At 43.0% G+C, this 11,912-nt stretch overlaps 1 protein-coding gene across 4 annotated transcripts in view; it reads left to right on the top strand.

The window, feature by feature from the left end:
* Window positions 1-7,129: 7,129 nt before the first annotated feature.
* Window positions 7,130-11,912, top strand: part of LOC101850417 (protein CDV3 homolog) — a gene marked incomplete in the record, with an annotated part of 17,684 nt that continues 12,901 nt past the window's right edge. The window contains 1 exon segment of one of the 4 annotated variants that reach the window (XM_005098923.3): window positions 7,130-7,456. In XM_005098923.3, the coding sequence (XP_005098980.2) occupies window positions 7,259-7,456 (198 nt within the window). 4 annotated transcript variants of the gene reach the window in all.

The raw sequence follows: 11,912 nt of genomic DNA, 5'->3' as shown, positions 1-11,912 counted from the left end.
CCATTTCTTGACTAGGTGATTTCGTCTGACGGAGAGCTACTGAATTTTGTCCATTAAGGTGAACTTTTTTTCACCTATATCTTAATTGAATGTCCTTCCTTAGGGGTGAGTGGTTGAATTTTTTCGTTTTGGGTTAGTGATCAGACAGTTACAACCGAACAATACTCGCAGACTTGTTGCAATCTGAACTTGTTGTTATGTTTATTTTAAGGTTTTAGAACCCAAAAAAATTTTGTCATGTTTTTCTGTTGGTTTGTTGAGGTTTTTTTTGTTTTGTTTTGTTTTTTTCGCTGAGCTTTTTTAACCTGCCTTGTGCATGCTGTTGAAATTTTGTTGTGAAGTTGGCAGTCAACTATTTTTGACCTTTGGTGTCTTTCCTTTTGGATTCTGTTCATTTTTTGTTTTAGTTTACCTTGTTTTAGGGGGGTTTTTCGAACAATATTGTTGGGAAATTCTCTATTTCCGGTTCCCTATTGATATTACCGTGGTTGATATAATTCTCTAGGCTGCTGGAATATGCTTTGTACTGTCCTGCATCAGTGTTAGCCTTTGATTTATACAACATTTATAAGCAATCTTTAGTCTAGGGGGGTTTTTTTTTCTTTTTTTCTGCTTTTTTTCCTATGTTGTGATATAAATTGAACATACATATATATATATATCATATTATATAGGCGTTTTTTTACAATCTACTTACATCCATGTATGTTATACCCATAGACTATAGCAATGCAATCTCTGTATATATACATGTATCCGCAGACTTTGTTGGTGAGCTTTTCATAGAATATGCACTGTTGTTTACGCTTTCATCTTGCGACTGCCATGGTACACCGCTTTGCAACGAATCTAGTAATACTTTACTTATGTACTTCCAGAATTTCCAGTGAGTTTCAAACTTTTATTTATTTATTTTCCTTGTCAAATTTTTGCTTACCAGCGTCTGTATTATAGCAGATAGGCACTTCGCTGCCACACACACACAAACACTGGACGAGAGTTCAATTCCAAGATGTTGAGAGAAAAATTTTTTCAAGTATTTCTGTCGTTTTGCTGGGATGTTGTATCCCTCTCAGCCCAGGTTGTCCCTGGCAGGCAGGGCCAAAAGCGAGCCTCTTAAATGATCTAAATGTCGGGTCGATGGGGTCATAAAAACACAGACATCTAAAAGAAGAATTAACATAGATCTGCTTTCAGGGTTCCGGCGACCTCCTTGAATTCAAGGAGTCCTTGAAAACTCCTTGTTGAATTTTCTTTCAAGGAAAAAATCTGCTTGAAAACTCCTTGAGTTTCACCGGACCAGACCTGTATAAAATTTTTGTCGGATTGCTCTTGGCACGCCGCCGAAAACGGCTTGAATTTCTTGACCAGATCTCCTTGAATTTTAAAAATTTATCCTTGAAACCTCCTTGCAATGATATCTCCTTGTATTTAGGGGGAGTTCGTGGCAGGAACCCTGTGTTTTGACTAGGAAAGTGATTCCTCTTCTCTCAGCTTTTCAAATTGTTGTGCTAAGTAACGGCAATGAGGCTGCTGGGAGGGGTTGGGGGTTGTTTTTTTTCTCAACAACAGATTCACTTTGTGTCCGCAACGTATGTGTATGTGCAACAAGCGCTGGGTGGGCCTTGTACAAACTGCCAGTAGGTGTGGCTCGTATGTACAAGCTCAACAATTAGGCGTGGCTCGTATTATATGTACAAGTGCTGGGTGTGGCTCGTGTTTTTTCCTTAGTCACGAGTTTACTTTATGTCACCAACAGATCACTGCATCATGCTGTTCAGATGTACTCAACCCAGAAAGCAAAATTGTACAGGAGAGAATGAAAGAAAAAAAACGGTTTCATTCTTTTAACAATTATAGCTCTCTACATTGTGTATCTTTTCTTGCTTTTTTTCAACATGTAGAATTTGTATTTCAAGAAAATATTTCTGGAGCATGTGCAACCAGCTCCACAGATTAATTTAAGAAACTGCAAGGAAAAAATTCAAAATTTTGTGTTTTGTGCATTTGAACAGCTTTGTTGGGGGGGGGGGGGTATGGCTTTTTTCTAGATGTCTGCTGGCAAGTACTGCAGCACCGTCGCTGTGCTTAAGTAATGCTGCACCGTAGCTACACTTGCACCTGGGGTCTGTTGATGACACCTTTTGTTCTTTTGTAACCAGACTTAGCTGAAATCCTTCTCTCGTCAGTTTTATTATTAACATTTTAAAAAAAACGAATGTGTGGAATTTTTGCAGTGGGCTTTGATGTTTAGTACACACCAGTGACTCTGGTGGAAAATGAAGTAAAACATTTGGTGAAAATAAAAAGTGACCTAGGTTAGAAATGACTGTCAATATGTTGGAATTAACATATATATATAATATGCGTGAGATGTACTGGAAAGCTGTTTCACCATTGTCTTTTTGCAGACAATTGGGACGAAGTGTGTTGGTAATTTTTGTAAAGTCTTGATTAGCATACTCATATATATATATATATATGTTTATATAGATATTATATACACACAAGAAAATTGATGTGCAGGTCCTAGTCGCTGTATATTAGCAAGGAAAGGTAACCACAATTTTATCGGGTTTTTAAAAAAAGAAATTGGACCTTTTTCTAATCATGATAGCGTGGCTGTTCTCCAGCGTTTGTGGTGTTGGGGTCAGGATTCTTGCCAAGCATGCAGAGGTCGTGGGTTCAATTCCCAAGTAGGGAAGTTCTGTGTCGGAGTGTTTCCGTCCGTCTGCTGTGATGTCATCTTCCATTGGTGTGGCCCTGACAAGCAGGATGCAAGAAGCCCTCTTCTATAAATAACTGACCTAAATTGTGTCGGTTGGGGTGTAAAACAGTAAAAATAAACATTGTAATTCAGTTTTATGTCGAGGTATGATATAAACTCCCCCCCCCCCCCCCCCACACACACACACACACACACACACACCCCCCCCCCCCACACACATACACACGCACACACCACACACACACACTCCCCACTTAAAAGATGAAACCAGGAGCTACCCATGAAAAGCAACGTCTACAGTACATTGTATTGTGGTTAGACACTTTGCTGTTACATGCAGGAGACCCAAGTTCTGATTTCGGAGATATTTTTATCAAGTATGTCGGTCGTTCTGCTGGGACGTTGTATCCCTCTCAGTAGCCCAGGTTGGCCGTCATGATAGTGATATAGGCAGGGTTGTAAGCCCGCCTCCTAAATATGATCGAAATAAGTTGTGTTGATGAGGGCGTCAATAAAACCATCTACATTTTTATAAAGAAATTTCACCTATGAAAGAAAAAAGCAGGAGGTATGGTCTTATTGCTGTACAGGTCTGTGTGGGTCCGGTGTGGTTTTTTTGTATGAGAAAGTAACCTAAATAAACTCATGTATCCCTCACACTCACGGCTTGTGGAGTCTGGTCATTTACAGCACGGTACATATGTACTGGGTGGGTGGTTGGTGGGTGCTCTGGTGTGATTTGCTTCCTTCTTCTTTACTGTCAAACATCTTCACCTATCGTCTTTATCTCCTCTCCTTCTTTTTTATGTTTGTTACTCTTTTGTAACACCTCTAATCTTCGGCATTTATATGACCTTATTATGTTGCAAGCGCCGTAAAACTCTTACTAAAACTTTTTAAAAACATCTAGGGCCTATCGTCTTTTTTATCTCCCCTCCTTCTTTTTTGTGTTTGTTATTCTCTTGTAGTGGGGGGTTTATGGGTGCTCTAATATGGTTTGCTTCCTTCTTCTTTACTAGCAAACATCTATCGTCTTTAGCACCCCTCCCTCTTTACCCCCAGGGGCGGTGCCTCTGACTGAAGTGTCTTTAGGCCATTCCCAAGGAGGGGGGGGGCATTTCTCGTTCATGCACAGTAAAATTGTAAATGGGCTGATTCATCAATGTCATGCTCATTACTGTGCCTGATCTACAACAGGGAACTGCTACCTTTTCTTTCTTAACCCTTACTATTGTCATTTTCCTCTACTTCTTTTGTATGTTTGTCACACTCTTGTGACCCACTATTTCCGGGCTGCCTTGATAGTCGAACCAGACTTTCTGCTGTTGAAGCTAGAGAGGTGAGCAGAGTAAGTCTGATTCCCTGTATGGACTTCTCTGTTGACGTCATAGATGTACACTGTAGGTTTAAAAGGGCGTACCTCTATGGTTGACATCCACGCCTTGGCGCTCATATGGCCTTATGCAGTTGCGAGCGTCGTAAAACCTCTACTAAAGCTTTTTAAAAAAAGGAACATAGAGCAGAGGGGACATAGAGTTAATTCTCCTAACAAACTGCTCTATGTTCCCTCAGCTCTATGTTTCCTCATTTCAAGTTAAATGATGACCAGAGGTCAACTTATTGTCAGAGTGGTCAAGTGTGAGTTATAATAAAAATGACGTGAGAGAGAGAGAGCGCGCTGAGGGAACATAGATAGAGCTGACCCCCAACATAAAAGTTGGCAGTGCAAAGACCAAAATTAGGTCTTCGATAAGCAATTAAGTCCCACGCCATGCTCGATTGGCAATGGCACGTTTGGCTACACAACACCTCATCTACCATGGACCCCTGCTGCTCAGCTGCTGCTGCACATGCCTGGCACCTTTCCGCAAATGAGACATAAAAATAATATTATGCTCGTGGTGCTGGTGGGTAGTTACGCCTTCTTGGCTACTCCATTTTCTCTCAACAACAAACGATGTTTGCCTCTCATCCAATAGGCCCCCGGTTTGATACCTGACAGTGACGGAAACATTTTCTTCTCTAAAATGTTCTACTTTCACCTCCTGTCCGGACCTCTAGTCGTGTTTGGTCATAAGAATCTGCTTTCATCTCTATTTTCACGCCCCCCCCCCTCTCCCCGGCCTCCAGGCTCCTCTCTCCTTGACTCTTCTACTGCTTTTCGAGTGTATCTTTCTTACTGCTGTCTTTCTATAATATGTACTGCTACTGCTTCTCGATTGGCTCTTTCTTACTGTTGACTTCCTATAATATAATGACTGCTACTCAAGGAGTTTACAGTTAGTTCTAAGCTCCTTGCTGCTACTGCTTCTCGATTGGCTCCTTCTTGTGGCTGTCTTTCTACATATTATACAGACTTCAACAGAAGTTAGGGACCATTTGCAAACACCCTGAGTGGTCTTCTTTGGTCGACCTCACGTGGGCGGTTTTTTGTTTTTTTGGACTGATCCAGAGGCTTGATGGCGCTGCCTCAAGCTGACAATGACAGGGTGTGACACTCCAAGCCTTCTGGAAACTTCTCGGGCTCCAACTCCATCCTCCAGCCATGCCATAGCTCTGGCACGACCAAAGTCTCTCAGCTTTCGTCGTGGTGGTATGTTGATGCGATACCGGGTTTTGCGCAAACGGTGGCTTATATTGCCACCAAAGTCAGCACTGTTCGAGACCGTACGTCCGTTTATGACGTGCATCAGAAATTTTAAGTGAGGAAAGTCCTTGGTCTCGCACACAAGTCGATAAAAAACAGCAAATTTGGCTAAAATTCCAGGAGGATTTCCGGGCTGCATGTGATGGTTTTGGTCCTTTAGGGGGCTCTGCAGTAATAATAATAATAATTGTATTTATATAGCACATATCCATGCTCAAGAACTTGCTTTATGCGCTTTACAACTATTATTACCCCAGCAGACCCTCTGAGAACACTCAGAAACATACTCGGCTTCCGCGGAAGCAAACAGTGCAAGCTGCGGATTTCACACGCTCAAACATTATCAAACTGACAAGATCGTTCACTGTCTATAGCCGGGTACCCATTTCCACCTGGGTGAAGTGAGGAAAATTTGTGCAAAGTGCCTTTCCCAAGGACACAACGTCGGGCCCCTGACGGGATTCGAACCCACGACCTAACGGTTGCGAGTCCGAGAGCCTAACCACTAAGCCACCGACGCCACCGACGCCACAGTACGCGTTGGTAACCCATTAACACTTTCAGAGCTAAAATTTTGAAACATTCCTTGCTGTCTTTTTTTCGGATATTCTTTAAAAATTAGGACTGTCCTTCAAGGTGGTCCTAAACTTTTGTTGAAGTCTGTACTGCTTCTCCTGGTTCCGTCTTACTGCTGTCTTTCTGCATAATAATACCTGTACTGCTTCTCCTGGCTACTTATTACTGAGTGTTGTCTTCAGCCACTCCCTGAACTTTGGGTAGGGAAGATCGAACAACAAGCCTTCTCGGATAAGGATGAAATCTCTCTCTCTCTCTCTCTCTCTCTCTCTCTCTCTCTCTCTCTCTCTCTCTCTCTCTCTCTCTCTCTCTCTCTCTTTTCTCTCTCTTTCTCTCTAATATAGGCCCTATACGCACACAATACACACACATACCTCCTCCGTGTCCTTCTGCCTCAGGCCTCTTTCATTGATACTCACACACACACACACGCACACATGACTCACACACACACACACACATGACTCACACACACACACACACACACACACACACACACACATTCACACATGACACACACACACACACACACACACACACACACACACACACACACACATTAGCGTCGTTCTAACGTAGGTCACGTACGTGGGGGCTCTCGTGGCCTAGAGGTTAAGGTGTTCGCCTCTCATTCAAAGGTCCCAGGTTCGAATCCGGATAGCGACCGAAACATTTTCTTGTCTAAAATTGTCTCCTTTCACTTCTTTTCCTGCTCTCTGGCAATGTCTGCTTTCGCCTCCACAATTTCTGCCTCCACCTCTCACTTCCTTTGCCCCTTCCTGTGGGCTTCTGGCTTTTTGCTTCTGCTATCTGTTACTCCTTGGCTCCCTCTTTCTGATGCCTTTCAACCACACTCCTGATCTTTTGAAAGGAAAGTTCTACACCTAGCCTTCTCCGACAAGGGCAAAATATCTCGGAGGTCCCGTATGCAGGTCGCGCACGTTAAAGATCCATTGATGGTCTAAAATCGATTAGAGTAGGCTTCGGCCACCGTCCGAACAAAATTCAAAATTTCCCACAAACTGAAAATGTTCAATGTGTCCCGCGCACTCATATGACCTTATGCAGTTCCGAGCACCGTAAAACACTTACCAAAAAAAAATAAAAATTAATGGAGGCTACGTTTTTTTCTGGTTCTTTTTGCAGTTCCACTTTTTACGTATCCTCCAAACTGTTGTTCCGGTGTACAAAGTTATCTCCCATGCTCTTGTATTGCGCATGGAGGATAGAGTGATACTTCTTCACTCTTCTGACAACTCTCTCCTTATTGTTTAGCTGTACACTAGTGAATCACCCACAGCTGAACCATGGCAGATTCAAGCCTTGATGACTTTTTTGCCAAGAAAGACAAAAGTAAAAAGAAAACGAAAACTAAAGTAGCGTCTGCGGGAGGCGACGTGGATGACGGTTCGACGAAAGCTGTTGCGAAAAAAGAGAAGAAGAAGAAGGACAAAGACAAGCAAAACAGTGGAGGTGGATCACAAAATGTACTGAGAAATGCTAAGGTATCTAGTTAGTTAAAAGTAACTCCCAAGTAGCCACAGAATAGTTCATAGGTTATGTACTCCAAAGTTTTATCCTCACTGGATTTCAATTTCCGTCTTTCTCGATGTCTAGATTCTAGACCTGTCAAAACTGAAACTGTGAAGCAAGCACTTTCAGAGACTTTCTCCACTTTCTGCTAGTTTCTGTCATTGTTTGGGGTTACTTGCTACTAACTTGTAATCAGTTTTGTACTGTATGCATGTTAACTCTTGTCCTGCGTCTGTGTTGGGATGCGAATCTTATCAGCAACCGATTACGGCGGATATTCCGGGCTGGCTGCCGGGGTCACTCACTCAGTGTGTACTGTTGGTGTACAGCGCGTGCACTGGGAAATGTGTGTTTTCGCCATGAATACCGTAGGAGTGTGTTAATCGACTATGAAAATAACGCTTTGTCTTTCATAGCTTTCTAATTTATAAAGTGTTACAAACACACCCTGGGACTCTCGTGGCCTTGAGGTTAAGGTGTTGGCTTCTCATTCAAAGGTCCCGGGTTCAATTCCGGGTAGCGACCAAAACATTTTCTTCTCTAAAATTGTCTTCTTTCACATCCTTTCCTGATCTCTAACAATGTTCTGTTGTCTGCTTTCATTTCCACTTTCTGCCCCCACCCCCTCACCTCCTTTGCTCCCTCCTCTGGGCTCCTGACTCTTTCTGCTGCCTTTCTACTGCTACTCCTTGGTTCCTCCTAACTGCTGTCTTTCTGCCACACCCCCGATCTTCTGATAGGAAAGATATACACCTAGCCTTCTCGGACAAGGGCGAAAAATCTCGGAGGGCCCGTGTGCAAGTTGCGCACGTTAAAGATCCCTTGGTGGTCTAAAATCGACAAGAGTAGGCTTCGGCCGCCACCCGGGCAAAATTCAAAATTTCCTACCAACTGAAAATATTAGAGGAGTGTCCCGCGCGCTCATATGACGTATGCAGTTGCGAGCGCCATAAAACACTTTACAAAAACAAACAAAACACACCCCCTCTCACAAGCTGTGATAAGACATGATTACAAGTAGATTTAGATCTAGTTATGCCCATTCGAATTTAACGTTTCTAGACGCTCTTGGTGTTATAAATGACCTGGGGTTCGAAAGGGGATAATATAGATCATTTCCGAATGATTTGCATTCAAATTGGTCTTTAAGTACCCGCACAATGGTATTCAAAACGAAGTGTATACAGACCCGGTAACTGGGAACAAAGTCATGAAATATACAGACCCGGTAGGGGAACTCTTTTGTGATTTCGGAAAGTTTCAGCGCCCAGACCTGGTAATGTGTGCGCATGTGTGTGTGTGAGAGAGAGGGAGAGAGAGAGGGAGGGAGAGAGAGAGAGAAGGGGGGGGGGGGGGGGGGGTGGCGGCAGAGAAATAGAGAGGGTGACTGCAAGATTGAAATTATGACATTGTTCTTTTCTTCAAATTGTGATTCCTCCATCTACAAAACGGAGGAAAAACGATCGTTCATCGAAAAGACATCTGCAATCTTCATTTAGATCTAGAACTATGCTAGCCTCGAAACTAGATCAATGATTTATCATGTCTGTTTGTCTGTCTAGATCTAGACCAAGGCCATAGATGATCTAGAAGAGCCTTGGTAGTGGTAGTGTACATCTATGGTCTACCAGAGACTCTTAAATATAATTAAATACTCTCTGGGTCTACCCTGAGCCAAGAGGGCGCTGAAACTTTCCTAAATCACAAAAGAGTTCCCCTATCGGGTCTGTATACTTTGTGACTTTGTTCCTGGTTACCGGGTCTGTATACACTCCCTATTCAAAATTATCAAATACGGAGTGTCTACGTACGCGGTAACCGGCAACCGGGCACGTAGTCTCAATGTCACGTACACGGTAACCGGGCATGTAGCCTCAATATCTACGTACACGGTGACCGGCAACCGGGCTTGTAGTTTCAGTGTCACATACAGGGTAACCGGGCAGTTCAGAACTCTTATGTTCAGTATTTGTCATCCGGTGTTGCCTTCATCCCCACCCCTCCCCCGACTGTACCTTTAAAAAAAAAATCTATAATCCCCCCCATTCTGGAGCCCTTTACTTCGCAGCACACAGACTTTGAATGAACTTTGGTGACCCCAACAGGTACTCACAAAGTGATGCACACGCGCAGGTTCACTGACTGGTCACTATTGCGGGCCCGACAAGACGCTTATATATATATGACTTTCTTCTTTCTTTTTTTTTCAGCAAGTGACAGCACAGGACAAATATTGATTTATTTTCATTCTGTACCATGTATGTAGATACTGAGACTAGGTGAGACTAGATGCCCGGTTACTGTGTACGTAGGTACTGAGACTAGGTGCCCGGTTACCGTGTACGTAGACACTCCACATATAAGCTTATTTTTTATCAGGTAGTATCATTTCATACAAAATCAAGCTCATTTGAAAGATTTTGTTTAGAAAAATGGAAGTCTTGTTTCCTGACTATCCTTTCGAGCTCCTCATGTCTATGTGGGTCAATCTCCTCTATAATTTCATTGGACGAACATCTAGAACTACCAACTTGGTGTGTTTTGAATTAAAGACGTATGCCTCGGTTACGAACCAACGCAGGTGGGTTAAAAAAATAAAAGACATGCATGTAATTCATTTCGCTTTGATTTCTTCTAGGTCTTGATCTAATATCTAGATATAATCTAGATCTAGATTGTAGAACTAGAATAGACATCTTCATATTTACATGATGTGGATTCTGAATGTTTTCAACATCAGCTAAAAAAAATGTTGGCCCTCACTGTTAGTGTTAGAATCAAGATCTATTCTAGTGTTAGACTCTAGTAATAGCCTAGTGTTGTTATCATGTTGCTTTTGTTTGATCTATAAGTATAAGTATATGGCCTAACTAGGCCTATAGATCTAGATTCTAGTACTAATCTTTTGTTTGGGATTACGAAGTGTCTACGTACACGGTAACCGGGCACCTAGCCTCAGTGTCTACGTACACTGTAACCGGCAACCGGGCACGTAGTCTCAGTGTCACGTACACGGTTACCGGGCATGTAGCCTCAATATCTACGTACACAGTCACCGGCAACTGGGCACGTAGTCTTTCTGTCACGTACATGGTAACCGGGCAGTCCAGAACTCCAATGTCAGTTTTTGTCATCCAGTGTTGCCTTCATCCCCACCACCCCTCCCCTGGCTGTACCTTTAAAAAAATCACTAATCCCCCCCCCCCCCCCCCCCCCCCCCCCACATTCCGGAGCCCTTTACTTCGCAGCGCACAGACTTTGAATGAACTTTGGTGACCTCAACCAGTACTCACAATACAATGTGATGCGCCCGCACAGGTTCACTGACCGGTCATGATGGCGAGCCCTATAAGACGCTTGTATATTGTATGACTTTCTTTGTTTTTCAGCAGTGTTGATATATTTTCATTCCGGTTACCGTGTACGTAGATACTGAGACTGGATGAGACTGGGTGCCCGGTTACGGTGTACATTGATACTGAGACTATGTGCCCGGTTACCGTGTACGTAGATACTGAGACTGGGTGAGACTAGGTGCCCGGTTACGGTGTACATTGATACTGAGACTATGTGCCCGGTTACCGTGTACGTAGACACTCCGTTGGGATTAAAACTAGATTATTATGCCCCCACTTTTTAACCGTTTTTTCTGAGCACACAACAGAGACAGGACTTTGATGATATTTGATCTCCTGGTTGACGAGTCAGGACCAAAAGACTGAAAATGTTTGTGGCCAGTTTTGACAGTCAGTGAATCAACATTACCTTGAGCTGTAGTGAACATTCATTCTAGCCTAGTTAATAATACTCATTTAAAAAGTTTTAATACTTTGTGAGTGTAATTTTGATATTTTAAAAAAGCTTGGCTTGGCCCACAGGAGCATCATTTTAACTGTACAATGGGGTCTATGGTGATTGGCTTTTGAAAGTTAGGGGCAGGGGTGGAAGGTTGAGATTAAGATAGATCTAGGCCTAATAATACTAATATAATAGTAGTACTAGAGTCTTTGGTTGGAATTAAAACTAGACTATAATCACTCATTTTTTAACCGTTGTTTTTCTGAGCACCCAACTGAGACAGGACTGTGATGATATTTGATCTCATGGTAGATGAGCCAGGACCAAATGAATGAAATTTTATGAGGAATGGATATTTTACTATGGAAAGACTGGTCCATTTGGACTCGAGTCCGAACAGACGCTGGAGGCTATTCAGAGGCAAATTCCAGTGCGCGTGCGCAATCACCGGTTGTACTGTAAGCGAGGTCCATACTCGAGCCCGAATAGTCCCCCGTTGCTATTCGGACTTTAAACTACTGGTAGGCTATTACACTGCGTTTCACGACTGCAAAGGGATCAAGACATAAAGTTCATAATCAGTCCTTATAAGACAGCCCCTCCTCCCCCCACCCCCCTCCCCTTCTCTCT

This window comes from Aplysia californica, unplaced genomic scaffold (genome assembly GCF_000002075.1).
Source record: "Aplysia californica isolate F4 #8 unplaced genomic scaffold, AplCal3.0 scaffold00196, whole genome shotgun sequence".
Lineage (NCBI taxonomy): Eukaryota > Metazoa > Mollusca > Gastropoda > Aplysiida > Aplysiidae > Aplysia > Aplysia californica.
This window is presented reverse-complemented; position numbering and strand designations above follow the sequence as displayed.